The sequence below is a fragment of the Scardinius erythrophthalmus genome (genome assembly GCF_964197995.2).
Source record: "Scardinius erythrophthalmus genome assembly, chromosome: 21".
In the NCBI taxonomy this organism is placed as follows: Eukaryota; Metazoa; Chordata; class Actinopteri; order Cypriniformes; family Leuciscidae; genus Scardinius; species Scardinius erythrophthalmus.
Window position 1 is genome coordinate 3,653,831 of NC_138241.1, and position 15,460 is coordinate 3,669,290.

Here is a 15,460-nt window from a genome sequence, read left to right on the forward strand (position 1 = left end):
TTAACTAGGAGGGAAGAACAAAACTCTAAACTTGGTTAAGGTATTGATCTGACAGAATTACAGCTACAGGTTTTATTTTTCTATGCAAAAAACAAAATGTATAGAAAAGCAAAAAGCTCACAGGAAAAAGCATACATTGACTACAACATAATCAGTTAATAATATTCCGTTGGTTCTCTCTTGTTTTTGCATGTGTTCATCATTTATTTGTGTGACAATCTAGACAAAAATGATGTCCGCACAACTTTGCATGTTTCATTGCGTTATTATCACACATAAAACCAATTGACTCCAAGCACAACTGCGATATGCTTACAAAATACTGAATACATTTTTAATAATATTTGAATAATGGATGAAAATGTCGATTTTCCTAGGCCGGACATCACTTTTGGCCATGTTGTTGGTGAGTCCAATTCAATCCATTGGTACTGAATAAAATGCATAAAAGAAGAATTGAAATAAACTTAAGTCTGAAAGCCACTACAATGTTTATTAAATAAAATGTGTCTGAAAGTATAGTGTAGTCAAGTACATTTTCCTAATACCTGCAAACTCTAGTGCATTGCATCAACACAGCTTTAGAGAAAAAAAAATATTGCTGAATGTCTTAAAGGTTTATAGGCATATTTGTCATGTCTTAAAGGTATATCTTTCAGATTTGTTCATTTTGTTTTGAACTGTCCATAGAAACGTGTCCCCTCATTGACCAAGGCATTATTGTCCAGACATGACCTTTCACTAGAGAGAGTTGACCTGCCCTCAGGCCTGTGGGGAACGAACCAACACTTCAAATTCTAGCCAATGACCTCTTCACTGACCTCTTGCTATGGGACACAACCTCCACAAGCTTTTAGGACCCTTTTTTTTTCATTGTTGTTATGATAAATAACATTTCCAAACTTATTTAAAATGTTATAAAACTAAATTTGAATTGTAGTTCCACTATAGTCCACTATAGTCAGTGGAAATTCTCGATGAACTCTCATTGCTGTAATGCATCAGGTTAAAGGGGTCATGACATGAAAAATATCAAATTTGCTTGATCTTTTGACATATAAGAGGTCTTTGTTTGTTCGGAGCATTTTGTTTTGTAATCGAGGCACAGTGTAATGGAGAGTCACAAAGAAACCTTTGTTGAAAGATGAAGCAGCGACTGTATTGGATCACAAACAGTCAGTAAATGATTTCATAATGCTTTGTCTGTAAACTACGGTTTTATATGGAAAACGTTTTCAAAACACTTACTCACTGCAATAGCGAGTGGGCATTGTTAAAATAATAGTTTTTCCACTTATATATATGTGTATGTTTGTGCAAAAAAAAAAAAACTTCATTAACATTTAAAGTGAATCTCAAGGAACATATTAAAACAATAAAAAATCCATGTCATGACCCCTTTAAGAAAATTACTGTAATACAACTTTTTTCAGTTACAAATCAATACTCATTTTTATTATTTATAATTCTTTTAAATGTTATATTTAAACATTATATTAAAAGTTATATTTTTAGTTAGCGTAAATTTAAAGATTTAACAAATACAACCATTTTACTTAGAATTTAAATAAGATATTATTACATCTTTGCATTACATTATAATTTCTTGAAGAGAGCAGACATCATAGTATAACCTGGATCCCCAGCGCCATGAGCAGATACAATTGCATTTTATTAAACAATTTAATAAATACAAAATTTTACACACAATTTTATACATAAATGTAGTGTTATTTGTATTTTAAACAGTTTGTCCATAAAAATGCCTGTAATTTGTGTCACTTACAGCATCATATATACTAAATGAGCCAGTCTTTGTAAAAAAACACCCACAAAAATCACAAAAACATTGCATCTCAAAAGACACTTTGTGATTTTTTTCTCATATCTTTTGTTTTGGTGCGAGGAACAGACTACATATTTTGGAAAAATCCCTTTAGGTCTCCTAGTTCTGATAGAATTTTGCTGAAGGAAAATTGTTCAATGAATATAAAGTTAGAGGACACACAAGTCGCAACAGATGTTTTTTTTATTAAACAGTATGAATTGATTTGCATCGCTCAGTTCACTTACAGCAACAAGGGTCACATTATTGGATTATATGTCGAATTGGTTACATTTTTCAGTTCTCCTTCAACCATTTCTTATGTTGCAGCTGCTACCAGCCAGTTGGCGAGTAACTTTTTTTCACATGCATTTGGCGCTCGGCGAGTGTTAATTTTGGACTCTTCTACTAGATGTTGTTCCCGGAATGTCTGTGTGAAAACCGGGTGCGTTTCCCAATCTGTGGTGTTATGCTTCATTTACTCCAATCTAGATGACAAAAGGCTGGCTTTCACTCTGATGTATGTCTACTAGTTCCCTTTTTGAGATATTTCTGGAGGACATAAAATAAATCACTTTAACATGGAAGATGGACGAAGCATCCTCCCGTGATTAAGTGTCATGATCTCCTTCACATTAGGTTAAAGGAGAGAGAAAGTACTTTTGTTTGTTTCCCAGCCACAACCACAGGACCTCTGGGACGGCTCAAAGTCTGTGTGCTGACCTTCCACACTTCAGACCATGGCTGTATAAACACAGGTCAATGCTTCATGCTAAGGTCAGACACTTCCTGAGAGAACAGGCACCCTACCGGTTGAGATGTATGTGCGTCTCCATAGGAGTCAAAGCTGTGACGAGTTTGTCAAGACCTCCCCTGTGTTTTCATGCATGTTTTCACAGTAATGCGAGCTGTGCTAATCACTCATCAGAGTCTATTACAAAGATCTCCTAGTGACACAGAGCCTCATAAAACCCATGCAAACAGTAAATGGTATTGAATTTCATTATATAACGTGATGACCTAGGGAAATTGTATTTTGAGTTCTCTGTAATTCTTCATTATAACAATATCAACTTTGTCAATAATGTTTCTCATGAAATAGGCAACTGAGAAATTTTTTAGACGTCAAAGAAGAATGTTTGTGTGTGTGTGTGTGTGTGTGTGTGTGTGTGTGTGTGTGTGTGTGTGTGTGTGTGTGTGTGTGTGTGTGTGTGTGTGTGTGTGTGTGTGTGTGTGTGTGAAAAAGAAATATCTGTAAATCCAAAATTGATATTGGCAAATATTTAAAAGTAAAAATCTAAATAATCATCTGAAATGTTTTTTTTTTTTTTCCTTAAATTTGTTCTTAGAACATTTTCTAATATTCCCATTAAGTTATGAAAATGTAATTTCTGAATGTTCTCTAAACAATGTTTTAAAACCTTTTTTTACTTGGTTAAACGAACATTCCATTTTATCACTTTGCAAACTTTATGGGAATGTTACTTTTAAATGTTCACTTAACATTCCAAAAACAAGTAGTACAGTATTAAAGACCAGAAAACATTGAACAAACCTCCTATAAGCATTACTGGAATAATGTTAGTTCATAACTGTGGCAACATCTCAAAGATGCTTGAAACAAGTCCAAGACGACTGCCATAGGCTATCAACCAGCGCAACATAAACAAGAGTGCACCATGAACATCACATCTTAGAAAATACGATAATGACTGAACCCTGATCATTTTCACGGATGGTATGTTCCTGTGCCTAATGATTTATTTAGATTTAGGACCACCTCTTCCTCATAAATTACAGCTTTCCAAAGGTTTCTACTTGATTTATGATAGGAATAGATATATCATGGCATGCTGTGTCAGGAAGGAACACTGGTTCTGGCTTTGACCATCAGTGAAACTGTCAGACTGGTGCAAGTACAGCACAAATCTTTCTATCCAGAGCGGTCTGGGCTCACAGTGTTCTAGCCAGAACAGGAGAACTTCACTGCAGTCCATATCACGATTTTTCTCGAAACCCATTAAATAACCAGACCAAACCTATTTGAGCTACTATATGAGGGAGTTCATTTTTTTTCTCCCTCAATAAGTCCCTGAGAAAAGCCATACAAAGTGCTATAACGTCTTTATCATGAACAAAAGCTGGGGTGACTCTGAGCTGACAGGGTTAGCGAAATTCATTTCTGGCTCAGCTGGTGGCGGAGACGACTGGCGAGCCCTAATGAAAAACTATGATAAAATCTTTCATTTCCACCAAGTTGTGCTAGGGGGTCAGTGGAGGAGGACAAATGACAGGACGTTATTACTTTGCTCTTGGGGTGTCTGTGAGATATCGCTTCAATGCTGATTCACCTTCAGGAATTTGAGCCTGTTTCTGTCTCCTCTCATTGTTGTCAAAGTTACTTAACTTGATGTTACAACGGCTGCTGCGGCCTACACAGTTGTACCCCTGTTGGAATATTAAACAGGTCGAAATTTCAATTAGCAATTACTGTTAATTGTTTGTGAAAACAAATGCATAAAGGTTTGGCAAATGAGGGCTTAAAGACCAGAGAGAAGATTCCCAGACAAAGATTATCCTAGTCTCAGACCAAATTAGCCTGTAATCTCTATAATACTGTACAAAAATATTGTATCATTAATTCTTGCTGAAGCTCAAACGTGCTGCGTAACACGAGAATGAACCTCATCGGTTCTTGCTGAAGCTCAAACGTGATGCGTAACACGAGAATGAAACTCATTGGTTCTTGCACACCAAGCAAGCAAGATTGAGCTTCCATTTATCATTAACTGATGTGTGTGTTGATGAACATGCCTAAATTTAATCTGTTCATCATATAAAGTGTCTGTTCAGATTTTTTTTACTAAACCGCTCAATTCATATGGATTAGTTTTACGATCTCTTTATGAACTTTTTGAAGTGTTAAAGGGGGGGTGAATTGCTGTTTCATGCATACTGAGTTTTTTACACTGGTAAAGAGTTGGATTCCCATGCTAAACATGGACAAAGTTTCAAAAGTTAAGTTGTACGTTTGAAGGAGTATTTTTGTTCCAAAAATACTCCTTCCGGTTTGTCACAAGTTTCGGAAAGTTTTTTTTCGAGTATGGCTCTGTCTTATGTAAGATAGGGCGGAATTTCCTTATATGGGTCCTAAGGGCACTTCTCCGGTAAGATCGCGGGCACGCGCGCACTCGTAGACCAGAGCAAGAGAGTGAAAGCAGTTCGCCATCAAAGCGCCCTGCCCGGCTTTTGGAAGTCAATGTCACCAAAGAAGTGTGTTTTTGGTTGCCAGGGCAAGACAACCCTGCACAGATTCCCAAAGAACCCAGCGTTAAGGAACCCGTGGATGGAGTTTGTTTTCCTGAGCATAAACGGAGTTGTGTAAGACTGTTGTTCCCTGCATTTCGACGATGATTGTTTTATAAACAAAGCCCAGATCGACGGATTTGCAGATCGTCTAATGCTTAAGGATCGAGCAGTCGCAATGATAAAGGTTCGCGGTCGTGCGTTGGAACCGGACGGTGAGTAAAACTGTTGAACAAATGTCTCTGTGTGTTGTTAGCTATCGGCGCGTTAGCACAGCTTTAGCTCCGCCCACGCGGCCCGCCCCCAGCCGCTCGTTTTTTTTCCGGAAAGACTCGGTACAGCCTATCTTTCTTTTATAAATATAATATAACTAAAGACTTTTAGGAGATATGAAGGATGCAATACTACTCTATAGGTACTCAAGATTAACAGGAGATTGAGTGAAAATGAGCATTTCACCCCCCCCTTTAAAGTGGCAGTTGTGTTGCTGTCAATGGAGTGATAGAAATCTCTCAGATTTCATTAAAATATCTTCATTTGTGTTTCAAAGATGAACAAAAGTCTTACGGGTTTGGAATGACATGAGGGTGAGTAAATGATGACAGAAATTTTATTTTTGGGTGAACTAACCCTTTAAGCTCTAAGGGGGCACATCTTTATGATCTATGCAGTTATACAATATAGAGAACAAAGACAGCATTAAACTAGAACAGAGTGCCTTGCAGTGTAGTTAACTACTTTTTCAAAAATAAGTTTGTCTGTTAAACACTGTCAGTTTTGAGTAGATAGCAAACTACGTCCATAACTGCATTTAACATTAATTTAAAAAAAAATATTATTTTCCATTAATTTTTTTTTTTAAAGAAAATTAGTTTGAATTGCGTTACCAACCTCCTCTTTTCAACAAAACATTAAAAACGAACAGACAGCCAGACAGTTAAAGATGAAGTTAATCAAGTGAGGGTTTCGGAGTGCTATGTGAACTTTGTTTTCAGTTGATGGGGTTTCATCGCTCATTTTCATGTCTTTTGAAAAAGGACCCCTGCCATGCCACACAATTCACAGAAAAAAAAAGTGAAGGAAATTCTTGGCCATTTCTGTGGCGCACCGACCTCAGTTAGGATTACACCGTTACAGCTGGAAAGAGACGGATAAACAGACAGGCTAAAAAGGGGTGGGAGCCGGGGATGGAATATACTAGAGCATGGGGTTTTCCTTTTCCCCAGTCTCCCTCTGTTTAGTAGGGAGTGATGAAAGGATAATTTTCCCCTTGCCCTTTAAGCGCAGCATTGTCACAGAGTTCAACGGCCCTAGCGACAGATGAGTTTGAGCCCCCGAGGGCCCCGCTCTAGCCTCCATCTCGTGGGCTTTGTCAAGGGCCAAGCCACTGTCATATGAAACAGACATCTAATAGGTAAGCCTTTGTGTCCACCCCTTCACATCTGCTGACCCGCCCAGCCCCCAAAGAGCACTGGCGTTCTGCGAGGGAAGACAAACTCAGAAAGAGTTCACAAAGGGCCCTGGAGAGCTGATAAAGCCATGCCAGTGTTATTTCTGAATTGCAACCGCGCTCTGTGGTTTAAGGTTCATTAAAATTAAACCACAGGACGGCATTGTCTCATGAAAGCGTATAGTCGACACGGTCAAATATGCCTGGCAGTGTTGTGTAAGCATATTTTGGGTGGTATCTGTTGTTGTTGTTCTGTGCTATTTTAAGTGAAAGTACAAAAAAAGGGTTTAATCGCTGATGGTTTTGGAGGATGTTTCAGTAGTTTTTGTTGAGCTCCCTGGAGTGCTGTGTGTGTATGTGAGGTAAGGTGGTGAGAGACTGTGAACTTGTGGTTCAAGTTTCTTTATTACTTCCCAACTAACATGGAACGTTCTCAGAACTTCGGCTAACGTGCTCCAAGGTTCTCTATGAATAATTATAATAATTGGTCAATTACAGATAATTTTCCTGAAACATTACAGTTTTATTTGTTTCAGAATGTTCAGAGAACGTTCAAAAGTAATGTTCTCATTATGTTTGCTAAATTATAAAATTAAAATTATTTATTTAAAAAGATTTGAACGTTCAGAGAACATTCAGAAATAACGTTTTCCTAATTTAATGGGAACATTAGAACTCATACTTTTGTTAGTTGGGCAACAGAGTTACCTTCAAATGCCTGTGCTATTAAACTGTAAGTTTTATTGGGTAAGTAGTTGTAGCATCCCTTGCGGCAACATTAATATTGCAATGTGTACTTGTGTTGCGTTATAAAATGTAGTATTCACCGCTGTCAAACTGACAATTGAAGAAAACTTAAATTTATGCTGCTTCCTTCTATATTGCCCATGGCATGTTGATAATGTGATGTGTGATTGTGTTGCATTATGAATTGTGTTCAAACTGCAACAATGGGTGAAATTGTGCTTGCGTAGCAGGATATGTATGCATTCAAAGTCTGATAAAGCCTGATACATATGCTGTTTCATTGATAGATGTAGATGACTATACCGGGTACATACAGTCAAACCAAAAATTATTCAGACACCAGATATAATTTTTGATATTTGTTTACAAGTGGGTGCAGGACACTATAGTTCATTTATGTAAGTGAGGATAGCAAAATAAAGTAAACTGTGACATTATTATATATATTATATATTATACCCAGAAATTCTTCATACAGTGACTACCAGTAACATTTATACAAATTTTGGACCAAAAATGATTCAGACACTTTGAGCTGATCATGTTTTGCTGAAGTGTTTTTTCTTTAATTGCTTATGCTCTTTTCACACACAGACTGAACAAAATGAAGCATTGCTTGGTTGAGCTAAACTGGTATTATCTAATTGTGTAGTTAAATTTAACAGCTGACAGACATTCAACATAATTCATGTGTGAGACAGTCTAACAGAAGGACGGACAAAACCAGTCAAATATCAACTGATCTGATAACTCTGAGTTCTTGTCATATTTTATTACTATATACTATAGCCAATAAACTGTGATAATGTGAGAAATGTTGATGGTGTCTGAATAAATTTTGGATTGACTGTATTTTTTTTTTATTTTTTTTACAATATCCCCTTCTCCCAAAACCAGCGTGCATGTATGAACAAGGTACCTCGTGATTGTGAGCACCTCACCTGCAGAGCAATGAGAATGTTGGGCAGCGCTTGACCGTAAGTGTCATGGCAGTGCACCGCCAGTGCGTCGACGGGCACCTCTGTCAACACATCGCTCAGCATCTTGGCCATGGAGCCCGGGGTTCCTACGCCAATGGTGTCCCCCAGGGATACCTCATAACAGCCCAGCTCAAACAACCGCTTTGCCACCTGGGCCGGAACAGAGGAAAGCCATGAAAACACTATCCCCTCTGGAAATATAAACAAGATGAAGGCCTGCACACAGAGAGCTCATTCTGAGCGGTAGAAAAGCACTGCCGTGTTTCAAGCGTCATGCAGGTTTTTTAGCAAACATCGTAATAAGGGCCTTGTGGGACTATGAAAATTGTGGGAAGAAAAAAATATGCAGAGAGCTCAACACCCAGTGAGATTTATCACATACTGGAAGTCCCATTTAATTTCGCTTCGGGCTGTTATACACTGAACAGTTCTATTCGGACCGAACGATGCAACGTCAATACCTTTGTGACTTGTGACGGTTTTACTTGTCCCTCATACGGACAGCCGAGAGCACAGGAAACGTACCTGGAAAAAAGAGAAAGAGCTGTGAGAGGTGAAGTTCAGCAGTTGTTGGATATATGGCTTCGTGCTCTTGTGCTTTGACAGTTCAAACAGTCACGCAACATAGGGGAAACAACGCCAAGTGCTGTTTCACTGCAACCACAAGTAGAACAGTCCACAGCGGCCAGAACTGCTCTTACAACGGATTACATCTATCACGGAATAAAACAAAATGTTCAGGAGCAGGCTAAACATATGGTCGGTGCCAAACGGTTGTGACAAATAGTACCAATAGTGTTGACAGTAGGAATGAGAAATTGTGGAGAGCAACGTACAAGCTATATGTGCTTTCCATATGTGACGGAAACATGTTCTGCTAGAAACAGTGAACAAATAAGTGCAAAGCTGAAAATGTTTCTCTTGGGCTTGTGGTCGTCAGACGATACTTCTGTGTGCTACCAGGATTTCCGTGGAGTCTCTTCTTGAACATTAGGCGTTGAGTCACATTTGCCAGAATGAGTTCGTCAGACTGAAGTGACTGCTCTCCGTCGGTTTTGTTTTTTATTCCGTAAAAAGCATAGACTAAAAACTCTGCACACATCTGGACTTGTACTTGTAACTGATACAAAGCACCACACTGCATGCACATCTGGAACTTGAATTATTTACTCATTAATTCTGTAATAATTTCATGCTGCTCTGGTGCCCCATCTCAAAACCTCAGAGGAGAACAGTCCAAAAATATAAGTACAACAATAAAAGAAACCGCTGGTTAAACCAAAGGAACTTGCTTATATAACAAATGGCTCCTGAAATGTCTCTACTCCAGTAGTTATTCAGCACAGAGACAATCACCTGTATCAAGTGTCTTACTCAGTGTCATTATATTTTAGCTTGATTTATGAAGCATTCAATTACTAATAGGAATTATGATTTTGCAGGAAAATCATAACAATCAGCATGGCAGAACATACAATCAAGTGAGCAAGGGTCAAACCTACAGCCATCCAGTAACTACTCCAGACCTTCAGTTTGCCAAACCACCCCTCTGATTAACGGTGTACACAAAAAGCTCTGCCAATTTTGAAAAACATGCCATTTTCAAAGTTCCAACAAGGGGGTTTTCAAAACCTGCTGACAAATCCAGCATGAATTCCACGTTGGTCCAGGTTGGTTTATGCTGGTTAGAGCTGGTATAGTGCTGGTCTAGCTGGTGGACCAGTATATTAGTATAGTGTAGCTGCTCCGCCAACGGCCACGCTTCCCATGCTGGGAACCAGCAAACCATCATCCCATGCCAAACATACCTTATGATGGTCACCAGCAGTGCTGGATTTTTCAGCAGAGATAGTCAATTCTGGCTTTAGCTGTTACATTATCCCTTACACTGATTATGAGTTTACAGTCTTACATTCTTTTACCAGTCCAGATCATTATTTGCTTTGAGTAACTATAATCTACAACACTATCCTTTCTTCCAGTCAACCAGTTTCTGCATTGGCTTTTGTATCATTCGCAGATTGTTGGCCTGATTCTCATTCAAAATTAGCATTAAAGTGCACGTAATGAACACTAGCTTAGTCCTCAAAGAAAATACTGGTGCTATGAAGAAAATTCAACATACATGTCTTCCTGTTTGGTTGCAATGAAATGAATTGTTACACCAAAGATGAATTTCCAGAAACTGCTCATATAAACAAATGTTTTCTCCGGTCTTAGTTAAGTAGAGTCTCAGCACAGGTGACTATCCCTGTGGCATACAGTGGTGGCAGCTTATAGACAGACTCTGAAAGAAATCTGCAGAGAACTTTATTTCTGCAAAAAATGCAAAGCTCTACACAACCTTTGCACCTTCATTTATTAAAAACGCTGGAAACTTTGATTGTGTTCAATAGGAATGCTCTGGATGCATTCACCATGTTTCATCTGAGCCCCCAGATATCCCTGTTCATCCATTTTTCTCTTTTTAAATATTAATGGTAAACAAATTTGGCTTTCTATCCTTGAAGGAGGCTCGAACCCGAGGCTCGGTTCAAGCTCAGAGCTCAACCCCCCTTTAACAGAACTACGTAGAGGGTGAATGAGAGAAATAGAGGAGGAGATGCGGACGTGGAGGGATGCCAGAAGAATTGTCGCTGGCACAGAGCAATAATTATATACGCTTGTAATTATGATTGACAGGACCGAATGATTAAGCTTCTCCCGAACCAACATTTGTAACTACTTTTAAACACATTCCTGGATCATTACCTGGATCGGAATCAGTACCTGACGAATGCTGACCAGGGGTGTGTTTCCCAAAAGCATCGTTAGCCAGCTATGGTCGCAAGTTCTCTGGTTATTAGTATAGTTCAACGAGTCTGTGTTTCCCGAAACCATCGTTCTAACAAACATTCACAAACAGCATCACAAAGTTGTGTGTTTGGAACGACAGCTCTCGACCTGAAGCAGAGTTTCTTGTTTTCATGACACATGGACTCAATAAATTCTTATCTTGAGTAAAATAAGCAAGCTGACATTCAGTACAATATATATCTTTTATTTAGAATATATACAAATGTCATTTACGTCTTTTAGTTTGTCAAGATATTTAAAGCGTAGTTTTTGAAGAGTGTGCATGTGTGAACATGCTCTAGTACGTAAGAACGAGCCTATGATTGATCCTGGAAAAAAAGCGAAATAACAGAGAAAAATGAGAAATAGTCCTCAGATGCCATGTCCGAAATGTATAGCAAAACATCTAGCGTTAATTCGTTCTCAAACAAATTCAATAAAAGTAGTTATGACTCCACCACGTGCGTGACATCATTAACCAACGTGGTTGATCGACCACTTTGTGACAATATGGTTTCAGGAAACAGTTGTGACTAGCTACAGTAGTTGATTTCTTCAACGATGCATCGTACTAAGCAGCGAGTTATGTCGTTGTACGGGAAACACACCTCTGATTTGCTTTTGATATTAGTGTCAAAGTGGAAGTGCGCACAATGAGCACTGGCCTAAATACTTAGAAGGAAGCTGGTGTCCACTGAACACACCCGCGCACTGGAATGCCTTCAAGTTTGGCTGCAGAGATGACCTGCTCGAACCTCTGTAGACTCTCCTCTATAGAGCAGTTGATGTTCTTCCAGCTAAAAGTCTCCGAGGCAGAACCAAACACTGCCACTTCAGTAGCTCCTGCTGCAACCTTTAACAGGAAACATTTAATCAAGTCTGTGCTTATAGATGTTGGCTTGTGAGTACAACTTGCTTGATTAGCAAGGAAAGCAATTAATAGAAATGGGCTAAACATTTACAAATAAATGGTACAAGATGCAAAGGTTGCTCACTTATGTAAGGTAAAGGGGCAGTGGACGCGTAGGCAGAGCGCATGCATAAATAAAGTGGTTTATTATACACGAAAAACATCATTGACCTGGCATGGAAGGTAAATTGGAAATGTCACTTGTAAATACATGTAAATGGTGCAAATATTTACTTACAGCTGCCTGGAAACCCTGAATATTGGGAGTCAGAACCGGGTATCTTACATCAGGAGACCTTTTAATCCCTTTCAACACTGCACTGTGGTCTGCCATCTGAAAAACAAACCGACCAGAAATGATGCTCAAACTTTATCCCACAAATGTCGTTTTTTGAACTCGAATACCAAACCCAGTGCTTTTCTGTGGATAGAAGAGCCAAAATGCCAACACGGTCCCGAGGATCACAGTTGCACCTTATTACCTGAGCAACCCACTTTGAAGACACAAAGCTAGTGGCTTCGATGACAGGCAGACCGGTCTGAGAGAGCATGTCTATCAGCTGGATTTTGACTTCTGTCGGCACTATTTCCTGCAAAAACACAATGACACAAAAGTCTTGGGTTTCTATGAACACATCCCGGGAGCGTGCACATCTGTGAGCCACAACAGCACCACGTTATTGAGATGAATAATTTATTTGCCACTATGACTGAATGAATCGTTTTCCTGTGAATATATACAATAAGACAGTACCTACTAAACTCAAACCAGGCTCAATGGAAAAACATGCCTGTGGCAACATTTCTGAAAAATGATACTACATTGCTTCATGCCCATTCACAACACTTTCACAGTGAAATGTCCAGTGAGTGATGCCATAAGCGTGTTCATTTTTATTAGTGCACATACAAATTTATATTTAGTATGTTCACAGCAGTTTAGAAATTAAATGTTAATGCTTTATCACATTTAAAAAGAGACAACCTACTGTACATTAAACCCTACACTCTTAAAAATAAAAGTTCTATATTTGCATCCATGGCTCCCAGTGTTGGCGGTATCACATTACAAGTAACTTGAGTTACCTAATCAGATTACTTTTTTCAAGTAACTAGTAAAGTAATGCATTACTTTTAAATTTACAACAAAATATCTTGAGTTACGTTTTCAACTAAGTAACGCAAGTTACTTTGTTTTCCCATGTATTGACTGACAGCTCTCTTGTCCCCATGTTGAGAGGATCGTGAGTAAGTACAGAGGCGCTGTGTGTGAACATGATTGTTATTGTAGTTCTACACCAATTGAGAGCTGGCATTTACTTATCTCGCTTGCAAAAAAAAAAAAAAAAAAAAAAAAAAAAAATCAGTATTACTCAAAATGAATAAAAACAGTGAAATGCAATCTCAGAATATTATGCAAACCTAATTAAATATATTAAATTACACTAATATACTTTATGTACTTAATCTCACTTTATTAACAATGCATTTTCTGCTGGCCTTCGATGATCCACTTCAATCATACTAATAAGCAAAAATGACTTTAGATGAACATCACATTTTTTTTTTTTTTTTTTTTTTTTTTTACTGCACCCTCTACCGTACAGCTGTGAATTTGCATTTCCTTCAGCCTGAGGCTTATTTATTTCACTTTTGGTGTGAAAGGGCCTTTACATTTGCCAAAAATATAACTTTTTTGTTGTTATTAAAAAACAAACAAGCAAGCCCAGCCAAGGTGAGAAAAAGTAACGCAAAAGTAATATAACATATTACCATAAAAAGTAACTAAGTAACGTAATTAGTTACATTTTTATGGAGCAACACAATATTGTAAAGCATTACTTTTACAAGTAACTTTCTCTGACAGTGATGGTTCCATAAAGAACATCCATAGAACCTTTCCAATGCACAGAAAATTCTTTAAAGTAGAAAAAGGTTCTTTATATTATTAAGATGTTCTTCACACTATGAAAAAAAAAAAATGGTTATTTTAAGAAATGTTGACAGAAAGGTTTCTTGTGGAACTAAAAATGATTCTTCTAATGGCATTGTCATGAAAACCCCCTTTTGTAACCTTTATTTTTAAGAGTGTACACTAAACCTAACCAATAGCAAACACGTTATAAAAACACATTTGCTGAAGTAACCATGCCATTTTAGCTTTGAGCATTTTTATGGTGACTTTATGAGACTCACCCGAGTGATCCGCATGCCTGTACCAGGTGAGTTACTGAGCAAGTTTACTATGTTAGAAAAGCCAAACATTTAGAGCTGGTTATGTGATCCAAATGTCAAAAGCTATTAGTTTACCAATCATTGCATTATGGTAAAAGTTTTAAGGTTATAATGTGAAATGCATTTTTCCAATAAGCCTGTGTTGTCCAAATCATTCTAAAGATGTGTCAGAATAAAACATGTAATTAATGAGCTATCTGGTGGAAGTACATCATGTTTCCTCTATGTTTTGTGCTCACCAATGTCTTTATCATGTGAACCAGGTGTGATTCTCTGTTTGACACAACTGCTCAATACATTTATGCCTTTGGGTTTATGTTTCCATTTTTCTTTTATTTGAAAGGAAAATGCTAATAAAACACATGCTACAAGCATTTTAGAATTGTGAAATCTCTACCTTCTCATTTTGAAGCCCATCTCTTGGTCCAACCTCCACAATTTTGACATGAAGTGGAAGCTTGGGCAGTTCTGAACACTGTAAATTGAAAAACAATGAGGAAGGAAGGACCATATAACAATTTCACAGAGCTGTACGGAAAATCTGAGATGTGGATTAAGACACTTCCTTTGTCAAATGGTGCGTTCAACTTCATGTTTTAAATCTGGTCTTAAAAAATCCTTGCCAGGTCATTTATGACATAATGTGCATTGGACACAAGCACTTCCTCTCTTTCAATGGTAAAACCAAAGCTTAACCTTTGAATTCGTTGAGTAGCATTACCACGGGCCAATGCTGTGTTTATAGAAGATTTGAATGGCTATAAAATCTCAGCCTCTTGATACTGAAACGCTCACTTTGAGGAACCGCACAGTTTCTTTAGAGCCGAGTTTGATTTAATTGTGCTGTCATGGAGGGAGGAAATGGATGTGTGAAAGGAACGATAAAAAGTTATTTGTAAGAAGTTTCTGACAGTGTGCACTGGGTAGGCAGAGGAGAACCGATGAGGTTTGTCCCGTTATCACCCCAGGCCTGCAGTTAGGACAGCCTATTAAATTCACTCATGAATCAAACTCGCTCTCTTTTAACTCGCCGCTCAAGACAGAAATACAGGCTCCACCAGAAATGGATCAAGCTTTTTCTTCTTATCAACTTAATAAATTAGACCAAGAAACTTTAGCTGTCTTTTGTATTTTTAAAACATTTCTGGTCTGTGTTTTCAAGAGGAACTTTC

At 38.0% G+C, this 15,460-nt stretch overlaps 1 protein-coding gene across 1 annotated transcript in view; it reads right to left on the bottom strand.

The window, feature by feature from the left end:
• Positions 1–15,460, bottom strand: part of hmgcll1 (3-hydroxymethyl-3-methylglutaryl-CoA lyase like 1) — a gene marked incomplete at both ends in the record, with an annotated part of 32,822 nt that overhangs the window by 9,134 nt on the left and 8,228 nt on the right. The window contains 6 exons of the mRNA XM_081350750.1: positions 8,270–8,458; positions 8,770–8,833; positions 11,848–11,996; positions 12,292–12,387; positions 12,536–12,643; positions 14,686–14,763. Coding sequence (XP_081206876.1) covers positions 8,270–8,458; positions 8,770–8,833; positions 11,848–11,996; positions 12,292–12,387; positions 12,536–12,643; positions 14,686–14,763 — 684 coding nt within the window. The remainder of the gene's footprint in view (positions 1–8,269; positions 8,459–8,769; positions 8,834–11,847; positions 11,997–12,291; positions 12,388–12,535; positions 12,644–14,685; positions 14,764–15,460) is intronic.